Raw genomic sequence first — 19,776 nt, forward strand, 5'->3', positions numbered from 1 at the left:
ATCCTATTAAACCCCTCACTATCCTCACCCCTCCTATTAAACCCCTCACTATCCTCACCCCTCCTATTAAACCCCTCACTATCCTCACCCCTCCCATTAAACCCCTCACTATCCTCACCCCTCCTATTAAACCCCTCACTATCCTCACCCACCCTATTAAACCCCTCACTATCCTCACCCATCCAATTAAACCCCTCACTATCCTCACCCCTCCTATTAAACCCCTCACTATCCTCACCCACCCTATTAACCCCCTCACTATCCTCACCCATCCTATTAAACCCCTCACTATCCTCACCCCTCCTATTAAACCCCTCACTATCCTCACCCCTCCTATTAAACCGCCTCACTATCCTCACCCCTCCTATTGAACCCCTCACTATCCTCACCCACCCTATTAAACCCCTCACTATCCTCACCCATCCTATTAAACCCCTCACTATCCTCACCCATCCTATTAAACCCCCTCACTATCCTCACCCCTCCTATTAAACCCCTCACTATCCTGACCCATCCTATTAAACCCCCTCACTATCCTCACCCATCCTATTAAACCCCTCACTATCCTCACCCCTCCTATTAAACCCCCTCACTATCCTCACCCATCCTATTAAACCCCCTCACTATCCTCACCCATCCGATTAAACCCCCTCACTATCCTCACCCATCCTATTAAACCCCTCACTATCCTCACCCCTCCTATTAAACCCCCTCACTATCCTCACCCATCCTATTAAACCCCCTCACTATCCTCACCCCTCCTATTAAACCCCTCACTATCCTCACCCCTCCTATTAAACCCCTCACTATCCTCACCCCTCCTATTAAACCCCTCACTATCCTCACCCCTCCTATTAAACCCCCTCACTATCCTCACCCCTCCTGTTCAGCATTACTCACTCTATAGCGCCCCTACTGGCGGGGGTGGGGTCTCCATGTCCCGCCCTGCATTCTGGGAGTTGTAGTTTTTCTTTGTATTCTTTGCGCTGTAATTGGTGGAAATGTCTGTGATTCCCGGCGTCCTCTGCGGCCTGCGCCTGCGCATTGACGGCGTGCGATGGTTGCTGTGCGATGCGATGCGATGTGAAGTGAGTGAGTGAGTGCCGGCCTCTGGGGCTCCGGGTCTCCTCAGTCAGGCGGCTGTCTGTTTTAGTGGAGGGTTTCTGGGGGCGACAACAATCTCCGAGGGGCTCTTGGGCTGCAACTCGGCAATCTCTCTGTTGAGAAAAAACTTTCTTTTTTTTTTGACTCCGCCTGTCGCCTTGGGGCATTTTTCTGTCATTAAAAGCGCTGACTGAATGCTCGGTGTTGTTTGCACCAGCGGCTCGGATGGTGCAGGTCCCCCTGCTGTCAATGCATTCAGTTGTTCTTTCCATTTACCATTTGATGACACTTTGCACGATTGTGACCAAACCTTGGTCCAGCTGCAAACACGGTCCTCACCGGGGCACATCGCTTGTCACCGGTGAAAGGCAAACTCGGGACTGATATCAGTGGGTGTTTCTTCAGGCAAGGAGTGATTGAGACTTGGAATAGACTTCCAATTTGGGTTGCGGAGGAAAGAGTAGTAGTTTTCGGGCCTTTCTGGGTGGGTTATGGTTCCTCAACCATCCTTGTGTTGTGCACATCCAAGAAATGTTAGGCATGAAAATTACAATCCAAAAGAATTTGAAAAATTAATGCTTGGTATGTGGATGTCGCCAGTAAAGCCGGCATTTATTGCCCATCCCTCGTTCTCTTTGAGAAGGTGGTGGTGAGCCGCCTTCTTGAACCACTGCAGTCCGTGTGGTGAAGGTTCTCCCACAGTGCTGTTGGGAAGGGAGTTCCAGGATTTTGACCCAGCGATGATTAAGGAATGGCGATATATTTCCAAGTTGGAATGGTGTGTGACTTGGAAGTAACTTGGAGGTGATGGTGTTACCATGCACCTGATGCCCTTATCCGAGATGGTGGACACCGCGGGTTTAGGAGGTGCTGTCGAAGACGCGTTCGCGAGTTGCTGCATTGCATTCCGCGAATCGTAAATACTGCAGCCACGGTGTGCTGGTGTTGGAGGGAGTGGATGTTTAAGGTGGTGGATGGGCTGCTGTACAAGCGGACTGCTTTATCCTGGATGGTGTTGAGCTTTGAGTGTGTTTGATCTGCACCGGTCCAGGTAAATGGAGAGTATTCCATCACACTCCTGACTTGTGCCTTGTTGGTGATGGGGAGTGAGGAGGTGAGCCTCCTGATTGTAAACATGTTGGAAAAAATGAAGTGGCATTTTTTTTAAAAGAGTAAAATACATTAAAATAAAATGTGATCATTGACAGGTCAGGGAATATTGTTCCTTTTTTGTCTGAAGTTATGTTGACAGGAGCTTATCTCTGTGATAAATTTTGCATTGATACAAGGAGCATAGCTCTTGAAGGCTGATAATTGTCATGTCTGGTTGAGGACCAACAATCTGGTTTTTGAGTCGGCTGTGCACCGCAGTGAGTTAAGAGGGTAATACTGTAGTCTATTTTTTCCAGTTTGTTTCTGTCTCTTCATGATATGGTGGTTTTGTTAATAATACTTTATAGATGAAAATTCATAGTGAAGTAAATATCAATGGCCTTGTAATGTCTCACTCTCTTATTATGACAGCACTCCCATTGGTTCAAAATTGCAAAGTTAATTTCAAAGCAACTTCACTCTCACATGTGTTGGGGTGGATCTGTACAGGCTGACATCTCACCCTGCCTGCAACCAAAACCAAGATAGAAAGTCTGACAGCAAGTCCTGCCTGTGGCAGCCATTTATTTATTTTCACTTCCATCAGAAGACCCAAGTACCCCGCTTAACGAGCATTTTGATGCTTCAAGAGCATTAGAATCAGGCATTTTGCATTACAGGGTTGCTTCTGACAGACCAACATTTAGTTTATAAAATATTAAGGGGAACAGATAGGGTGGATAGAGAGAAACTATTTCTGCTGGTTGGGGATTCTAGGAGTCGGGGGGCACAGTCTAAAAATTAGAGCCAGACCTTTCACAAGTGAGATGAGAAAACATTTCTACACACAAAGGGTGGTAGAAGTTTGGAACTCACTTCTGCAAATGGCAATTGATACTAGCTCAATTGCTAAATTTAAATCTGAGATAGATAGCTTTTTGGCAACCAAAGGTATTAAGGGATATGGGCCAAAGGCAGGTATATGGAGCTAGATCACAGATCAGCCATGATCTTATCAAATGGCGGAGCAGGCACAAGGGGCTGAATGGCCTACTCCTGTTCCTATGTTCCTATTAAATACAAACATGAGTGTGAGAACCCAGAAAAGGAGTTGTAGTGTTTGTAAAACACTCAGTCCGATGATACGACAATGTTGGTCTGGAATCATTAACTGTTTACGTGACAGTCATTGTTTATAATGACTGTCACAGATCCTCGTGTGAAATTAGATTGGGTCGCCTCGGTCCAGTTTCCAGTGGGCATGAGATCCCAGCACCAAACGACTCTTAATTTGCCATCTCACCCTGAGGGTTGCCTGGGGTGGGGAATAGAAAACTGCATACAGTTTTGGTCTCCATACTTAAGAAAAGACATACTTGCTCTCGAGGCAGTACAAAGAAGGTTCACTCGGTTAATCCCGGGGATGAGGGGGCGGACATATGAGGAGAGGTTGAGTAGATTGGGACTCTACTCATTGGAGTTCAGAAGAATGAGAGGCGATCTTATTGAAACAGAAAAGATTGTGAAGGGGCTTGATCGGGTGGATGCAGTAAGGATGTTCCCAAGGATGCGTGAAACTAGAACTAGGGGGCATAATCTTAGAATAAGGCGCTGCTCTTTCAAAACTGAGATGAGGAGAAACTTCTTCACTCAGAGGGTGGTGGGTCTGTGGAATTTGCTGCCCCAGGAAGCTGTGGAAGCTACATCATTAAATAAATTTAAAACGGAAATTGACAGAAGTAAAGGGAATTAGGGGTTATGGGGAGCGGGCAGGAAATTGAACAAGAATTTAGATTTGAGGTTAGGATCAGATCAGCCATGATCTTATTGAATGGCGATTGTAAACAATTTTACAACACCAAGTTATAGTCCAACAATTTTATTTGAAATCTACAAGCTTTCGGAGGCTTCCTCCTTCCTCAGGTAAATGTCAGGAACTCCTCGAAGCCTACGCATTTATAAATCACAGAACAATACATGGTGATTACAGACAGCCTTTGCAACTGCCCGTTGCCAAGGCAATCACCGTGTTCAGACAGAGAGGTGTTACCTACAGAACCCCCAAATATACATTCAACAAAAAAAAACAAACAGGAAAAAAAAAGAGGTAGAAACATCCGGAAGGCAGAGAAAGCCAGCAAATGACCCGTTATATTAAAAACAGATATCTTTTGTTCGCTGGTGGGCTTACGTGTAGCGTGACATGAACCCAAGATCCCGGTTGAGGCCGTCCTCATGGGTGCGGAACTTGGCTATCAATTTCTGCTCGTCGATTTTGCGATGTCGTGTGTCTCGAAGGCCGCCTTGGAGTACGCTTACCCGAAGGTCGGTGGCTGAATGTCCCTGACTGCTGAAGTGTTCCCCGACTGTCTGAACACGGTGATTGCCTTGGCAACGGGCAGTTGCAAAGGCTGTCTGTAATCACCATGTATTGTTCTGTGATTTATAAATGCGTAGGCTTCGAGGAGTTCCTGACATTTACCTGAGGAAGGAGGAAGCCTCCGAAAGCTTGTAGATTTCAAATAAAATTGTTGGACTATAACTTGGTGTTGTAAAATTGTTTACAATTGTCAACCCCAGTCCATCACCGGCATCTCCACATTATTGAATGGCGGAGCAGGCTCGAGGGGCCGATTGGCCTACTCCTGCTCCTATTTCTTATGTTCTTATAATACAGCAGCAATTGTGAATCAAACTGCAGTTATTGTACCAAGCGACTTGCACAGCAGTGATAAGTCCTCGGGCTGAATGATGCCTGGAAATGACAGACTTTGTGCAGATAATATAGAGGCAAATGGGTACCTAGGAGTAAGTTGCAGACTGGTATCCACTCAAGGGGTCAGATGATTTATTTAAAGAATAATAAATAGTGGGGGTGAGTTACAGGCTGGAATCTAGTCAAAGGATTCAAATAATTTTTTAATAGAATACAACAACTTGCATTTATATAGCGTCTTTAACGTAGTAAAACGTCCCAAGGCGCTTAACAGGAGCATAATCAGACAAAAATTGATGCAAAGCCAAAGACGGAGACATTCGTGTTAATTTTCCACAATGGCCACTAGGCTTTTTACAATTAACACTAACTGATATCAATCATATGGATACAATTAACAATTAGGACTGGTGATGAAATGCTTGGATAAAAAGGTGGGTTTTAAGCAGCGTCTTAAAAGAGGAGAGAGAAATAGAGAAACAAAGAAGTTTGGGGAGGGAATTCCAGAGCTTAGGGCCTGGACGGCTGAAGGCCGCCAATACTCATAAATATCTGGGAGTGAATTGCAGGCAATTTTTTCTGCTCCCCATCTCTCCTGAGGGCATTAATTCCTTCCAGGGTACTTGTGTCAACTTTGGCTCAGTGGTAACATTCGGGTCTCCATCTCAAGCCCCAATTCAGAGACTTGAACACGTAATCAAGGCTGACACAGAGGGAATACTGCTCTGTTGAAGGTGCTGTCTTTCAGATGAGACATTAATCCAAGGTCTCGTCTGTTGTCTCAGCTGTATGTAAAAGATCCCATGGCACTTTTCGAAGAAGAACAGGGAAGTTTCCCTGCATTACAGCAGTAACTACACTTCAAAAGAACTTCTTTGGCTGTAAAGTGATTTGGGATGTGCTGAAATCGTGAAAGGCAATATATAAATGTAAGTTCTTCTCATTAATCAACCCCCGAAGATGGCCATCAACAGGTAATTAAGTCCTGCAGTTTAAGAATACATATAGAATCCTATAGATTCTATTTTTCATAAATAGTTGCTTCAATTTTAGCTGTGGTTTAGCATCTATGCATTAAAATTAACTTGTGCTTACATAGCACCTTTAATATAGCAGAAACATCTGAGTCAGACCCAAAAACAAGTAAGCAGAACAGTTAGGGAGGAGACCAAAGGTGTGCTCAAACAGTTACGTTTTAAAGAGACTTTTCAAGGTGGGGAGAAATGAGGCATGATGGAGAAGTTTGTGAAGGGAATTCCAGGGTTCAGCAGTGAAATGGCTGAAGGCTGCACCACTGACGGTGGAAGAGAGAGAGTGACTGTATAGAAAACTAGAAGAGCAAGAAGTGTGAGATGTAAGGTTGGAGGAGGTTGCAGAGTTAGGATGGGGTGAGGCTTTGAAGGGATTTGGAAATGAGGAATTTGAAATCAATCTGTTGGGGTACAGTGAGTTGGTGGAAGTCGATGAGGATAAGAATAATAGGTGAGCAGGACAGGATAAGGTGTAAGCAGGGAATTTCTGAATGAGTTGGTGTTTAAGGTGAGTGGAGTTTGGCAGGCCGACGAGGAATCGGGAGTTGTGGAGTAGTGAAGCTGGGAATTTTCACCATATATGTGGAAGATGGCTTCATGCTTATGGATAATGGTGCGAGTAACAGTATGTAGAAAAGGAATTTGAGGAGGCCAATGTAAGATAAGAAGAACACTGGGTTTCGGTATCCTGACAAATCCTTAATACCCTCACTAAGAACCGTCTGGGGGTTTACCTGTCAGCGTAGGCCTAGGAATGAGTGGTGTCTGGGTCAGCTCGCCAAATGGTCCTTATACATTAACTAGTTCGGAATTAAATCTAAATTTTAGTTCAACCCTTGATTAGGTTGCATACAAGCTACTGAGTGAATTAACCCCTTGCTGAATCATCAAGGAAAATGTCAGACAATTGGTCTTGTACTATAAGACTGTTTATTGGTTACAAAATCAGAACTTAAGTTTAAAGTTCGGTACACGAACACTTAATAGATGTAGTCAATTATCTAGCAGTCTGAATATCATATCAGTAATTTCCCCCCCCCCCCCCTTCTGCCCGGCGGCCTGCCGAGCCCCCCCCCCCCCCCCACTTCTGCCCGGCGGCCTGCCGAGCCCTCTCCCCCACTTCTGCGCGGCGGCCTGCCGAGCCCCCCCCCCCCCCCACTTCTGCCTCACCTTTCTCTGATCATGGACGTTTATAAATTTAAGTGCCACTTTTCTCTGCCTGCAACTGGTTAATACAGCCTCACAAGCTAACTCGGTGTCTTACTTCCTGCCCTAATACGTTGTACCCGTAAAGGTTCCATTCAGCGTCTGCTAGGCAAAGGTTCATACGGAACAAAGAGAATCGAAGTGAACTAATGGAGAGATTGCTATTTCTGCAAAGACAAAGAAAGAGACAGCTTGCTCGGTCTAGAAAAGATTACTAATGACAGTCTACTACTGCTACTACTGTTGACTGTCTACCATTGGCGGGGTGTAGCAGCCCTCTATTTTCTATCTTAATTTCAAAGGGAAGTCTTCCTACATTCACTTAATCAGAGTGACACCTGTGCCAAAAGACCTTGCCTCCCCCCCCCCCGCCCCGTCTGCCAATCAAACTTGATGAATGTGGAGTCCTGCAAATGTCATTGAGTGACTGGGGCATGATTTTTTTCCTCAGCAAGACAGACTTTGTGTCTGGGTTTTATGGTCTTTTCTCACTATCTATCTTGCATTTCAGGTTTTTTCTCACAAATGAGGAGATGTGACATGTTTATGTTCCATTAGATGTCCCACCTGAGCTAGGGATAATGGGGTCTGCTATTAGTAAGAAATGTATGTAGTATAAACACGGGCCTTTCTGGGGTCATTATTTATGAGCTTTATGGCCATTAGCTTAGAAGATTGTTATGGCCAAATTACCTGGCAACGTCCGTGGCCAAAAGCCTAGGTGATGTTTTGTTTTCATTTTCAGGATGTGGCAGTCGCTGGCCTAAGAAGGTGGCGGTGGACCGCCTTCTTGAACTGCTGGCAGCGGCTTAATACAAATGAATGACTTTCTAGGCCACTTCAGAGGACAGTTGAGAGTCAACCACATTGGTGTGGGACTGGAGTCACATATTGGCCAGACCGGGTGAGGATGGCAGGTTTCTTTCCCTAAAGGATAATAGTGAACCAGTTGAGTTTTTACCACAATCCAGCAGCTTCACGGCCAGCTCTTTATTTCCACATTTTTCAAACCAAATTCAAATGGTTAAACTGCAATGGTGGAATTTGAACTCTCGTTCTGTGCATTATTAGTCCAGGCTTCTGGATAACTGGTCCAGCAACATTAACACTGCACGACCACACCCAGTTTGAATTAGCTTTGCTTGTGTTAGCTAAAAGCCTTTTCCCAGAATTCAGTTCAACAGCTAAACTCCATTTTGTGTGGTCAGCTTTCATGCTAAAATTCCATTTTTGGCATGTCCCCAACGAATCACGAAGGCACCCTTCGGGCAATTTACGGGCCACTGTTTCTACACCAAGGATATCACCTTGGGACACTGGAGAGGGTCTTGCAGGCAAAGGAGGAGAAATCATTGTTGGAAATGTGCTGGCTGTGATGGAACAGACAGGAATTGAGTCAGATGAGGGCAATTTCAAGGAGGTGGTTTATGGAGGAGAGCCACTGGGAAAGGATGGTGTGGTCACCCTTATCAAATGCCACGGAGAGGTTTAGGAGGACAGGGAGGGATAATGCACTGCAATTGCCGTAACACCAGATATTGTAACTTTGACCAGCACAGTCTCGATTCTGTGGGCAGGGTGGAAAGTGGACTGAAGAGATTTAAAAAGGGAGAGATGGGCGTGGATTTGGCAGTATAACGTGGGAGTCAGATTGACCATTTGACTCCCAAGCTCACAGGTGTCACAAGGTACGAGACCAATTTTAGTCGGTTATCTCATACTGCCTTGCACAGAGTGCAGTATAATTCCAGATGATGTGATGCCACATGACAGTCCAGTGGACATCCTGGGAACGTCATAAAGTTAATTTTGACTTTAAAAAAATATTATGTGGAAGTAGACGCTCTCATGTGATCTCTTCGGACACTAAAACTTGGTTGCCTGGGGAATGGAGCTCTACACATGGGTCCACATCCCTTTTGGGATAATTCTGGCCTGGTTCACCGAAGGACACATTCCACAGGTACCAGTCTAAGACAGCAATAGTGACATACTTGCAACCTTAAGTACAAATTGATCTCAGCATAAAAATACCTGGTTTGTATTGATCAACACATTGTCCATTGGACTGGCAAATTTCACACACGGACAAAGAAAGAAAGAACTTGCATTTATGTTGCTCCTTTCACGACCATAGGATGTCCCAAAGCACTTTACATGAAGTACTTTTGAAGTGTCACTGTTGTAATGTAAGAAATAAGGCAGCCAATTTGCACACTGCCAGGTCCCACAAACAACAATTAAGTAATGACCAGATAATCTGTTTTAGTGATGTTGGTTGAGGGATAAATATTGCCCAGTGGCTCTCCTCCATGGCCCACCTCCTTGAAACTGCCCTCATCTGGCTCAATTTCCAACGCAGCCAGCACATTTCCAAAAAAAAAGGACAAGCTAATTTTGGACATATAATCACCTTGAGAAAGTATGCTAAACCTTTATAAAACACTGCAGGCCTCAGCTGGAGTATTGTGTTCAATTCTGGGAAGGTTGTCAAGGCCTTAGATAGGGTGCAAAGGAGATTTACTAGAAAGGCACAAGGAATGAAAGACTTCAGTCACGTGGAGAGACTGGAGAATCTGGGGTTGATCTCCTTAGAGTAGAGAAGGTTAAGCGATTTGATAGAGGTGTTGAAAAATCAGCAAAACAGTTTTGACAGTGTAAATAAAGAGAAACTGTTTCCCGTGGCAGAAGGGTCGGTAACCAGAGGAAGATAAGGTGATTGGCAACAGAACCAGAGGTGACATGAGGAAACATTTTTTACACAGCGAGTTGTTATGATCTGGAATGCACTGCCTGAAAGGGTGGTGGAAGTAGATTCAATAGTAACTTTCAAAAGGGAATTGGATAAATACTTGAAGGGAAAACAACTACAGGGCTATGGAGATAGAGCAGAGGAGTGGGACGAATTGGATAGCTCTTTCAAAGAGCCGGCACAGGCACGATGGGCAGAATGGCCTCCTCCTGTGCTGTGATACTATGAATACCATCTGGTGTTAATATTCTTATCCCTCCCCCAATTAAAAATTATGCCCTGATGTGAATTGCATGATAGTTTTACCTTTTCCTGAGGCTGTTTAAATTGCTTTTCAGTCTTCAGTGTAAATCAACCCTACAATAAACCGTCATTACTGTGGTTTCCATTTTACTGAACCCCCACCGTCTCCTTCCATGATATATATTACAAACAGTAGGGGGGGGTAGTGGGGTGAAGAAGCTGCTGTAATTTAGTCTTGGGAGCCCAGATGACAAACTGAGCTCCTTTTTTGTGGTTTATCATGTTCTGTGTCCTTTCGCTCCCAGCCATCCAGCATTCTATATTTATTTCTCTTTACATTTAGATTCTGACTGAATAAATGGATTTTTTTTTCTTTGCCAGTAGAAGGATTCACATTGTATATTTTTATCCTAATCCCACAGAACATTTCCTGGCAGACTAGACTTGTGTTTATCAGGAATTCAAATGAAATAAAAATAAACTTCAAACTTCGATTCATCTGAGCCAGAGATTAGTCCCATACTGAGCACAAAGTGCCAAAGTGGCAGTTACGCTGTGGCAGAACAGCATTTTTCACTTCCACTACATTTTTAAAAGTGCTTTTTTTTTACCTCTAATTATTTTGACAGAAATTATTTTCATATGGTTAGCTTTATTCCCCAATTTTCTTCGCTCTTCTGAAGGTGCAGGCTCCTTGTGTGGGGCTGTCCTCTCGTACCTCACCCAACCAGTCATTCTTCGTATGTGAGCCCAGGCAAAGATTGTTGGCGATTCAACCAGCCTCAATCTCGCAATCACCTGATGCCCACACCAGTAGACTGTCCACTTACATTTTCCGATAGGAGTCGCTGGATCGTTATCAGAAGCTGGCTATTTTGTTCCCTTTTTAGCCTAGGGGCACTGAAGCCAATTGTAACACCCCAAAAACCTCCTGGCAGAGATTATCTAACTCAACATAGATTGGAGTTTGAACACCGGACCTTCCTGGTCTATAGACAACTGTCGCACCAGTACCTTTAGATCCGTCGGGAAGCTGGGGGTGGGGGAGGGGAGGTTTTTTTTACATGAAAGGATGAGCAGTGAAGATAGGAAAGCTCTTGAATATATATTATTGAAGAAGGCTAAGAACCAGCCATTTATAACTCTTTGATCTCTCGTTAATTTAAAGTTTCTTTTCTAAAGCTGCAATCGGGTATTTATTTTAAGTTTACAAGCCTGGAAACAAGTATTGATTTTGTTGGTTTGAAATGAAACGCTTCTATTTAAAGCAAGGAAGGCAGTGAGCCTGTGTGTTTATGTGGTTTCATTCTTGTAATTTAGTATAGTGAAGGGTCTTGTTCTTGATGTTGGTTGTTCCAATTCCTTTGGACCAAGTAGTGTATAAAAACCGCTCTTGTTGCATTAATCTGGTTATTCTGCAGTTTCTGTACATTGGATTGATTTGGTTATAGATTGAAAAGCTTCAGTGCTACACTGTGGAACCAACTCTTCAACTCCCTACCCTATTTGAAATTCTGTAAGTACCTCAGGATAGATTTACATTTTTTATTCTGTTCCACATCAGCTCCTTGAGGGGAGCTAGATTTGAGGCTTGGGCTTATCAACAGCTAGTGCCACTAGTATACAGCAAATGATCTATCAAGTGTATGATTCAAGCAAGAGGGGAATCAGGATCTACCTGTTTTTTTTCTGGTTCCCTTGTAATACATTGGCTGAGAATTGTTTTTGTTGTGCATTGGCTGAGAACTGTTTTTGATTCAACCAACTGAGTTTCATCTCATGAGTGTGAACTACTGAGTGTATTGTTGGAGTCTGGAACCCTGTGGGATTTGAACGAATGAGTATTATTGGAGTCAGGCACTCTCTAGAACTTGACCAAGTGAATGTATTGCTAGGGCCTTAGTACCCCTCGGATTTGAACGAGTGAGTGTATTGTTAGGTCTAGTACCCAGTGGAACTTGAACTGGTAAGTGTATTGTTGTCTTGGACCCTATGAAATTTGAATTAGTGAGTGTATTGTTGGGGTCCAAGACCCCTCTGGGATTTGAATTAGTGAGTGTATTGTTGGGGTCCAAGACCCCTCTGGGATTTGATTTAGTGAGTGTATTGTTGGGTCCAAGACCCCTTTGGGATTTGATTTAGTGAGTGTATTGTTGGGGTCCAAGACCCCTCTGGGATTTGATTTAGTGAGGGTATTGTTGGGTCCAAGACCCCTTTGGGATTTGATTTAGTGAGTGTATTGTTGGGTCCAAGACCCCTCTGGGATTTGATTTAGTGAGTGTATTGTTGGGTCCAAGACCCATTGAAGCCTTAAGTCTTGAGTGTATTGTTGGGGTCTGGCACACTCTTGGACCTGAACTAATGAGTGTATTGCTGAAGTCAGGGACCCAGTGGAGTTTGAACTGGTGAATACATTGTCGGTTATGGGATTTGAACAGGTGATTGTATTGTTGGCTCGTAGACCCCTCGAGCTTGAAGAACTGAGTGTATAGTTGGGATCTGGGACCTTGTGTGATTTCATCTAGTGAGTATGTTGTTGGCATCAGACACCTCATGGAACCTGATCTAGTAAGTGTATTGTTGAGGTCTGGGACCCTTGCAACCTGTACCGCCACACCAAGAAGGGCAAGAGCAGCAATGTTATGGAAACGCCATCATCTCCAAGTTCCCTTCCAAGTCTCACATCATCCTGTTTTGGACATATATCATCATTCCTTCATCATCACTTGGTCAATCACCTAGAATTCCCGACCTAACACCATTGTAGGAGTACCTTCAGCACAAGGGTTGGAGCTATTGAAGGATAAGACGCACCTTCTCAGGGCAGGAAAGGATGGGCAATACATGGGGCTTTGCCAGTGTCACCACATCTGAAAACAAATTTAAAAAAAACTTGGAGTGTAGAGTTGGGGTCAGACACTCCAACTTGAACGAGTGAGTGTATAGTTGGGATTTGGCATCCCCTGGGATTTGAAGCAATCAGTCTCACTGTTGGGACTTGGGCAGTCTTCTCACCTGAATTAGCAAGCCTTTGCTTGGGATTTAAATAGTACTGGGACTTGAACTAGTGTCAGTCAAAGTATGGGGTGACCCTGAGTTTTGAGTCTTTAATTGGGAGACTAGACCCAAGTCTTGAACCTTTCAGTGTCTACCAGGGAGCTGGGCAATGTTGTGGTGTCTGATTTGTGAGCTGCCATTTAGCTGTACTAAAATTGAACTAGTGAATGTCTTGTTGGAAGTTGATGCAATGCTGGGATTTAAATATCGAGTATCCGGTTGGGAGTCTGGTTCTCCATGATTTGAGCTGGCAAGTTACCTAATGTAACAGACTATTGACTGAGATTTTGAGTAGTTTTGAGATAGAAGAAAATGTGACAACATAGGAATTTCTGTCTTTTAGTTTCAATAGTCAGGGGTTAAAGTGAAGATTGTTCTCTTGGCTAGAAACAAAATGGTAGGCAAGACACAGCCAGGTTGCAAAGAAGAGGAAATGCTTTTTAAACTGGATTAGTTAAGATAAAGCTACTTTGATTGCTAGAGCAGCCTGTTTAATATACTGACAGATGAAGATGCAATTTCTAGTTGTGTGCATGAGTGAAGATATGTCTGGGGAGGGGAGCAGGAAGAATGCAAAGGAAATCTAACAGTTGCAACCTCTTCTTTGCAACCTGGCTGTGTCTTGCCCACCATTTTGCCCATCAAAGACAGAAATTCCTATTTTTGTCACATTTTCTTCTCATTTTATCTCAAAACTATACCTCAGTCAATAGTCTGTTACATTAGGTAACTTGCCAGCTCAAATCATGGAGAACCAGACTCCCAACCGGATACTCGATATTTAAATCCCAGCATTGCATCAACTTCCAACAAGACATTCACTAGTTCAATTCTAGTACAGCTAAATGGCAGCTCACAAATCAGACACCACAACATTGCCCAGCTCCCTGGTAGACACTGAAATTAGACATTATCTAATTCTCTATCAAGGTTTGAAGACTTAACGTTTTATTTTCTTGTCTGCCTCATAAGAATTGGCTTTATACATCAAATACCAACCACAAGATAAATGTCCCAATGCTGGCTGTTAATCTGCAGTTCTGCAAAGACACCCAGGCTCCCTTTACCACTCAGATAATCTATATTTAAGACCTCATAGTGAAAGACTGTGATTGGCATACCAAGGAAAGAGAAAGCTCAGCTTTTTGTCCAAAGAAACGATTACACCCCAAACGACTCTGTAGAGGCAACTTTCCAATAAGGGATTGTTACACCCTTGTGGACTGATTACAGTCTTAAAGAAGTATTATGCTGTTTAGTGTTTTGTCTGTGTCTTTATGCTTTTGCGTATTAGTTCATTTGTAAATAAATTTGGAACAGTAGTTTAGTTTGTATAAAGTAATGTGATATTTTTCACCTGCCTGTGAGAGGAAATGCGGGCATCCTGCATATTCTCCAATAAGCAATTTACTATGCTTAGAGTTAATGGCTAGACTGGCTACATTAATCGAAGTGCGGCGGAGAATATCGATGCAAGTTCCAGTTCATAAGAGACCCATAATATATACATAATATATATAATATATGCATTAAGGCTGGTGAGTGTATCACATTAAATTGTTTACTGCTGACTTGGTTTCTCTGTATTGGAGAATTCACAGTGACACGTCTGGCTGGACGTTAAAAACAGTTTCAGTGTCTTAGTCACCTGCTGTTACAGGATGCCCACAGTGCTCCACTGGTTGCTCTGATCGGTGGTAAAACACTGCACTAGCAGACCAGTTATTTCAGGCTATATGTATTTATTGTAATGTATATAATTATACCGAAGCAAGATAAGTCAGCAGATAAAACAATAATACAGCACTTAGGAACATAGGAACAGGAGTAGGCCATTCAGCCCCTCAAGCCTGTTCCGCCATTCAGTGAGATCACGGCTGATCTGTATCCTAACTCCATTTACCTGCCTTGGCTAGCAAAAATCTATCGATCTCAGATTTAAAATTATTAATTGAACTAGCATCTACTGCTTTTTGTGGGAGAGAGTTCCACACTTCTACCACCCTTTGTGTGAAGAAGTGTTTCCTAACTCCTCTCCTGAATGGCTTGGTTCTGATTTTAAGGTTATGCCCCCTTGTCATAGACTCCCCCACCAGCGGAAAAAGTTTCTCTCTATCTACCCTATCAATTCCTTTCAAAATCCTAAAAACCTCAATCAAATCACCCCTTAACCTTCTATATTCCAGGGAATACAGGCCTAGTTTATGTAATCTCTCCTCATAATTTAACCCTTGGAGCCCTGGTAACATTCTGGTGAATCTGCGCTGCACTCCTTCCAAGGCCAATATATCCTTTCTAAGGTGTGGTGCCCAGAACTGTACAGAGTACTCCAGATGTGGTCTAACCAGGGCTTTGTCTAGCTGTAACAAAACTTCCTCCCCTTTATATTCTAGCCCTCTAAATATAAAGGCTAACATTCCATTAACTAGAAGTAAAGGGAATTAGGGGTTACGGGGAGCGGGCAGGAAATTGGACATGAATTTAGATTTGAGGTTAGGATCAGATCAGCCATGATCTTATTGAATGGCGGAGCAGGCTCGAGGGGCCGATTGGCCTGCTCCTGCTCCTATTTCTTATGTTCTTATGTAGCCTTTTTGATTATTTTTTGCATCTGACCACTACATTTTAGTGATCTGTGTACATGGACCCCTAAATCTCTTTGGACCTCCACTGTTCCTGGCTTTTCACCATTTAAAAAATACTCGGATCTATCCTTTTTTGGTCCAAAATGGATGAGCTCACTCTTATCTGTGTTGAAATCCATCTGCCACAGTTTTTCCCACTCACTTAATTTTTCAATGTCTTTTTGTAATTTTATGCTCATGTCTACGCTACTTACTATGCCACCTATCTTTGCATCATCGGCAAACTTAGATATATGGCTCTCTATTGTGTTACCTAAGTCAATAATAAAGAGAGTGAACAGTTGAGAACCCAGCACAGATCCTTGTGGAACACCACTAGTCACTTCTTTCCAATTCACAGACATATCTATTATCCCTACTCTCTGTCTTCTACCGCCTAACCAATCTCCTAACCAGGTCAGTAATTTGCCTTCAATTTCACGAGCTTTAATTTTAGCTAACAATCTTTTATTTGGAACCTTATCGAATGTCTTCTGAAAGTCCATATAAACTACATCCCCATAGACATCCCTCTGTCTACGACTATAGTTACTTCCTCAAAAAATTCACTTAGGTTCGTTTGACATGACCTACCCTTTACAAATCCATGTTGGCTCTCTCTAATTAGTTCAAATTTCTCTCAGTGCTCAGTCACTTTGTCCTTAATTATAGATTCCAATAACTTCCCCACAACAGATGTTGGACTAACAGGTCTACGATTTTCTGGTTCTTCTCTCTCACCTTTCTTAAATAATAGAATTACATTTGCAATTTTCCAATCGGGAGAGCTTTGGAAGATTATGGCTAAAGCATCTGTAATTTCCTCACCTAATTCCTTTAAAACTCAACCATTAGGTCCAGGGGATTTGTCAATCCCCATTTTTTTTTCTAATACTGTTTTCTTGCTCACGTTAGCTTTAGTGAGCTCCAGTTCTTGATTCATTATTAGTTTCCCTGAAATGTTAGATATATTATCCTCTTCCTCTACTGTGAAGTCTGACACAAAGTAATTATTCAACAAGTCTGCCATTTCTATATTCACATTTGCAATATTACCTGCATCTGTTTTTAAAGGACCCACATTACCCTTGACAACCCTTTACCTTCAATGTTGAGAGTTCTGTCTCACTGCAATTATCTGGAAATATGATTGAATTGAAGACATGGTGAGATGCTGCAGTAATTATACCCGATCCAGATAGTTCCCCATGTATCAGAACAAAAAATATTTTCCTCACTGAACAAAAAGAAACCTAGATCTTTTTTTCCACGGGCAGATAAGTGATGTTTATAATCAGTTTTATCTTCAATGCAGATAAAGTGTGAACTATCACTTTACACACCTTGGTTGGATTTTCAATCTTTTAACACTTAATAGGTATTACAAATAGCTTGGTTCTAAGTAACCACAATTTGTCTCTCTTCATAGACCCTTCACCCATTGCCCCTGTGCTTGCTGACCTACATTGGCTCCCTGTCCAGCCACGGCTTGATTTTAAGAATTGAATCCTTGTTTTTAAATTCCTCCTTAGCCTCGCCCCACCCTATCTCTGTAACTTCCTCCAGCCCTTCAACCCTCCAAGATTTCTGTGCTGTTCCAGTTCTGGCCTCTTGCATATCCCTAATTTCCTTCGCTCCAACATTGGCGGCCATGCCTTCAGTTGCCTCAGCCCGAAGTTCTGGAATTCTGTCCCTAAATCTCTTCGCCTATCTACCACTCTCTCCTTTAAGGTGCTGTTTAAAACTTACCTCTTTGACCAAGCTTTTGGTCACCTGTTCTAATATCTCTACATATGGCTTGGTGTCAAATTTTGTTTGGTAACGTTCCTGTGAAGCGCCTTGGAATGTTTTACTACGTTAAAGGCACTATATAAATGTGAGTTGTTGTTACATATATTCACATTTCGCAAGCCAGAGGTTTCTGGCCAACTACTCTGAACTTGATGAGGGAGTGTTTACAAAGGCATAAACAAAGATAAGCACTTCAAAGTCAAATCCAGACAGCATGTATTTGCTCACTCCCTGGCCCTCATGTCAAGATAGAGAAATGATCAGAAAACAGCAGTCATGGCTTCCATTTTAAGCATCCCAGTGCATAGGCCTAGCTAGCATTCAAATTTCAGTGTTCTCCTAGTCGTTGACTGAGGTTCTGAGTACAAAATGGATGCCTCCCCACTGTGTGGGGGTGGTGGGGAGGGAGTAGCAATAGTTTAGAAAAGTCATTCATGCAGCTCCCAGTAACTGTCTCAACAACAGTGCTAGAAAAACTTAAGATCTGCCCATCCCCAACTTTTTTTTAAAATTGAGAGACCAGAGTGAAAGGTCAAGGCTTATAGTGCAGGACATCGCCAAGGATGAAAGATTGGAAAGAAGTTGAGGTAAATCAAGAAGCACTGAATAGATGGTGCCAAACTTGGGTTTTAAAAGCCTGAAGATTGCTGGAGTAAGGGAACACAGTAGAATATTCTACTGTTTAAGGTCGTGGTAAATAATGAGTTAGAATGGTAGATTATGATGAGTCTTGATTTCAACATATTGAGGGTACAGGAAGGAGGAACACTGTGAAGCTATGAGAGTAAGAGACAAAAGTTCAGACCAGGCTCCTATCCTTAACCCTGCAGAAAGGAAGGAAATTATCTATTCATTTTATAGCAAACTGCATCCTTCAATTTCATAGATATTTTGCACAACCCAAAGCAGCAGTATAATTTGTATTAAGATTTCATAAAAATTAGTTAGGAACCAAACACTCATTTTTTTTAAATTTAAAAACCATCAAACACTTTAAAGTGCAGCTAGGGAAGTACAATGACAAAGCAAGCAGTTTCATTGGACCTGTTCCGGGCCCTCATTGAAGGGATACATCAGCAGTAAATGCAATGAGTCAGCTAATCATGTGTGCAGCCACGCATTAACTGAAACTCACTACTTTAACTCACTCGTGGCTCGGTGGAACTATCCCAAACATACCCATCGATGTGCTATATAAAATCCTTTTTTATAATGCACACACCCAGTTAGATCCAATTTCCTGTGGTATCTGTTCTTAGTAAATGTGATTCCTGTAATGGTGGCACTTGGCTGGAAATTCAAATGTCAGCCTGTCCAATTCAAGTGTCAGACCTGTTTGGATCCCTGGTTGTCTGTTGAAAGACTGCAGCAAAAGCACCAAGGAGCAGAGTACAAAGCGGTATCTAATGTACAGTAATGCATAGGAACATTAGAAACAGAAGGAGACCATTCAGCCCCTCAAGCCTACTCTGCTTTTCAAAAAGATCATGCCTGATCTGCACCTCAACTCCATTTATCTGCCTTTGCTCCATATCCTTTGATACCCTTACCCAAAAAACATCTATCTATCTCAGTCTTGAAAGCTCCAATTGTGCTAGCATTCACTGCCTTTTGGGGGAGAGTGTTTCAGATTTCTACCCTTTGTGTGTAAAATGTGCTACCTGATTTCGCTCCTGAATGGCCTAGCTCTAATTTTAAGATGATGTCCTCTTGTTCTTTTTTTTTCCCATGAGAGGAAATAGTTTCTCCATACTCAATCGAATCCTTTTAACATTTTAAACACCTCGATCAGCTCATCCCTCAATCTTCTAAACAATCTTCTCCCTACCCAGTATACAGATAACAAGAGGAATAACAACTTGCGCATATATGTAGTGCTTTTATGATAGTGAAATGTCCCAAGACGCTTCACTGAACCATAATCAGAAGCAAATGGACATCGAGCCAAAGAAGGCGATATCGGAATGAGTGACCAAAAGCTTGGTCAAAGAGGTAGTTGTTAAGGATGGTCTTAAAGAGGAGAAGGAGGTGGAGAGTGGCAGAGTTGAGGCAGGAATTCCAGAGAGCGGGGCCTAGACAGCTGAAGATGCAGCTACCAATGGTGGGGCAAAGAGAGGGGGTGGGGTACACAATGGCCAGAGGAAGAGAGAATTCAAGGAA

The 19,776-nt window shown here is 42.9% G+C and overlaps 1 protein-coding gene across 1 annotated transcript in view; it reads left to right on the plus strand.

The window, feature by feature from the left end:
* Positions 1–1,064: 1,064 nt before the first annotated feature.
* LOC137327916 (cytosolic 5'-nucleotidase 1A) overlaps positions 1,065–19,776 on the plus strand; it is a 63,504-nt gene continuing 44,792 nt past the window's right edge. The window contains exon 1 of the mRNA XM_067993850.1: positions 1,065–1,088. Within this exon, the coding sequence (XP_067849951.1) occupies positions 1,072–1,088 (17 nt within the window). The 5' untranslated portion in view covers positions 1,065–1,071. The remainder of the gene's footprint in view (positions 1,089–19,776) is intronic.

Source organism: Heptranchias perlo, chromosome 12 (assembly GCF_035084215.1).
Source record: "Heptranchias perlo isolate sHepPer1 chromosome 12, sHepPer1.hap1, whole genome shotgun sequence".
Lineage (NCBI taxonomy): Eukaryota > Metazoa > Chordata > Chondrichthyes > Hexanchiformes > Hexanchidae > Heptranchias > Heptranchias perlo.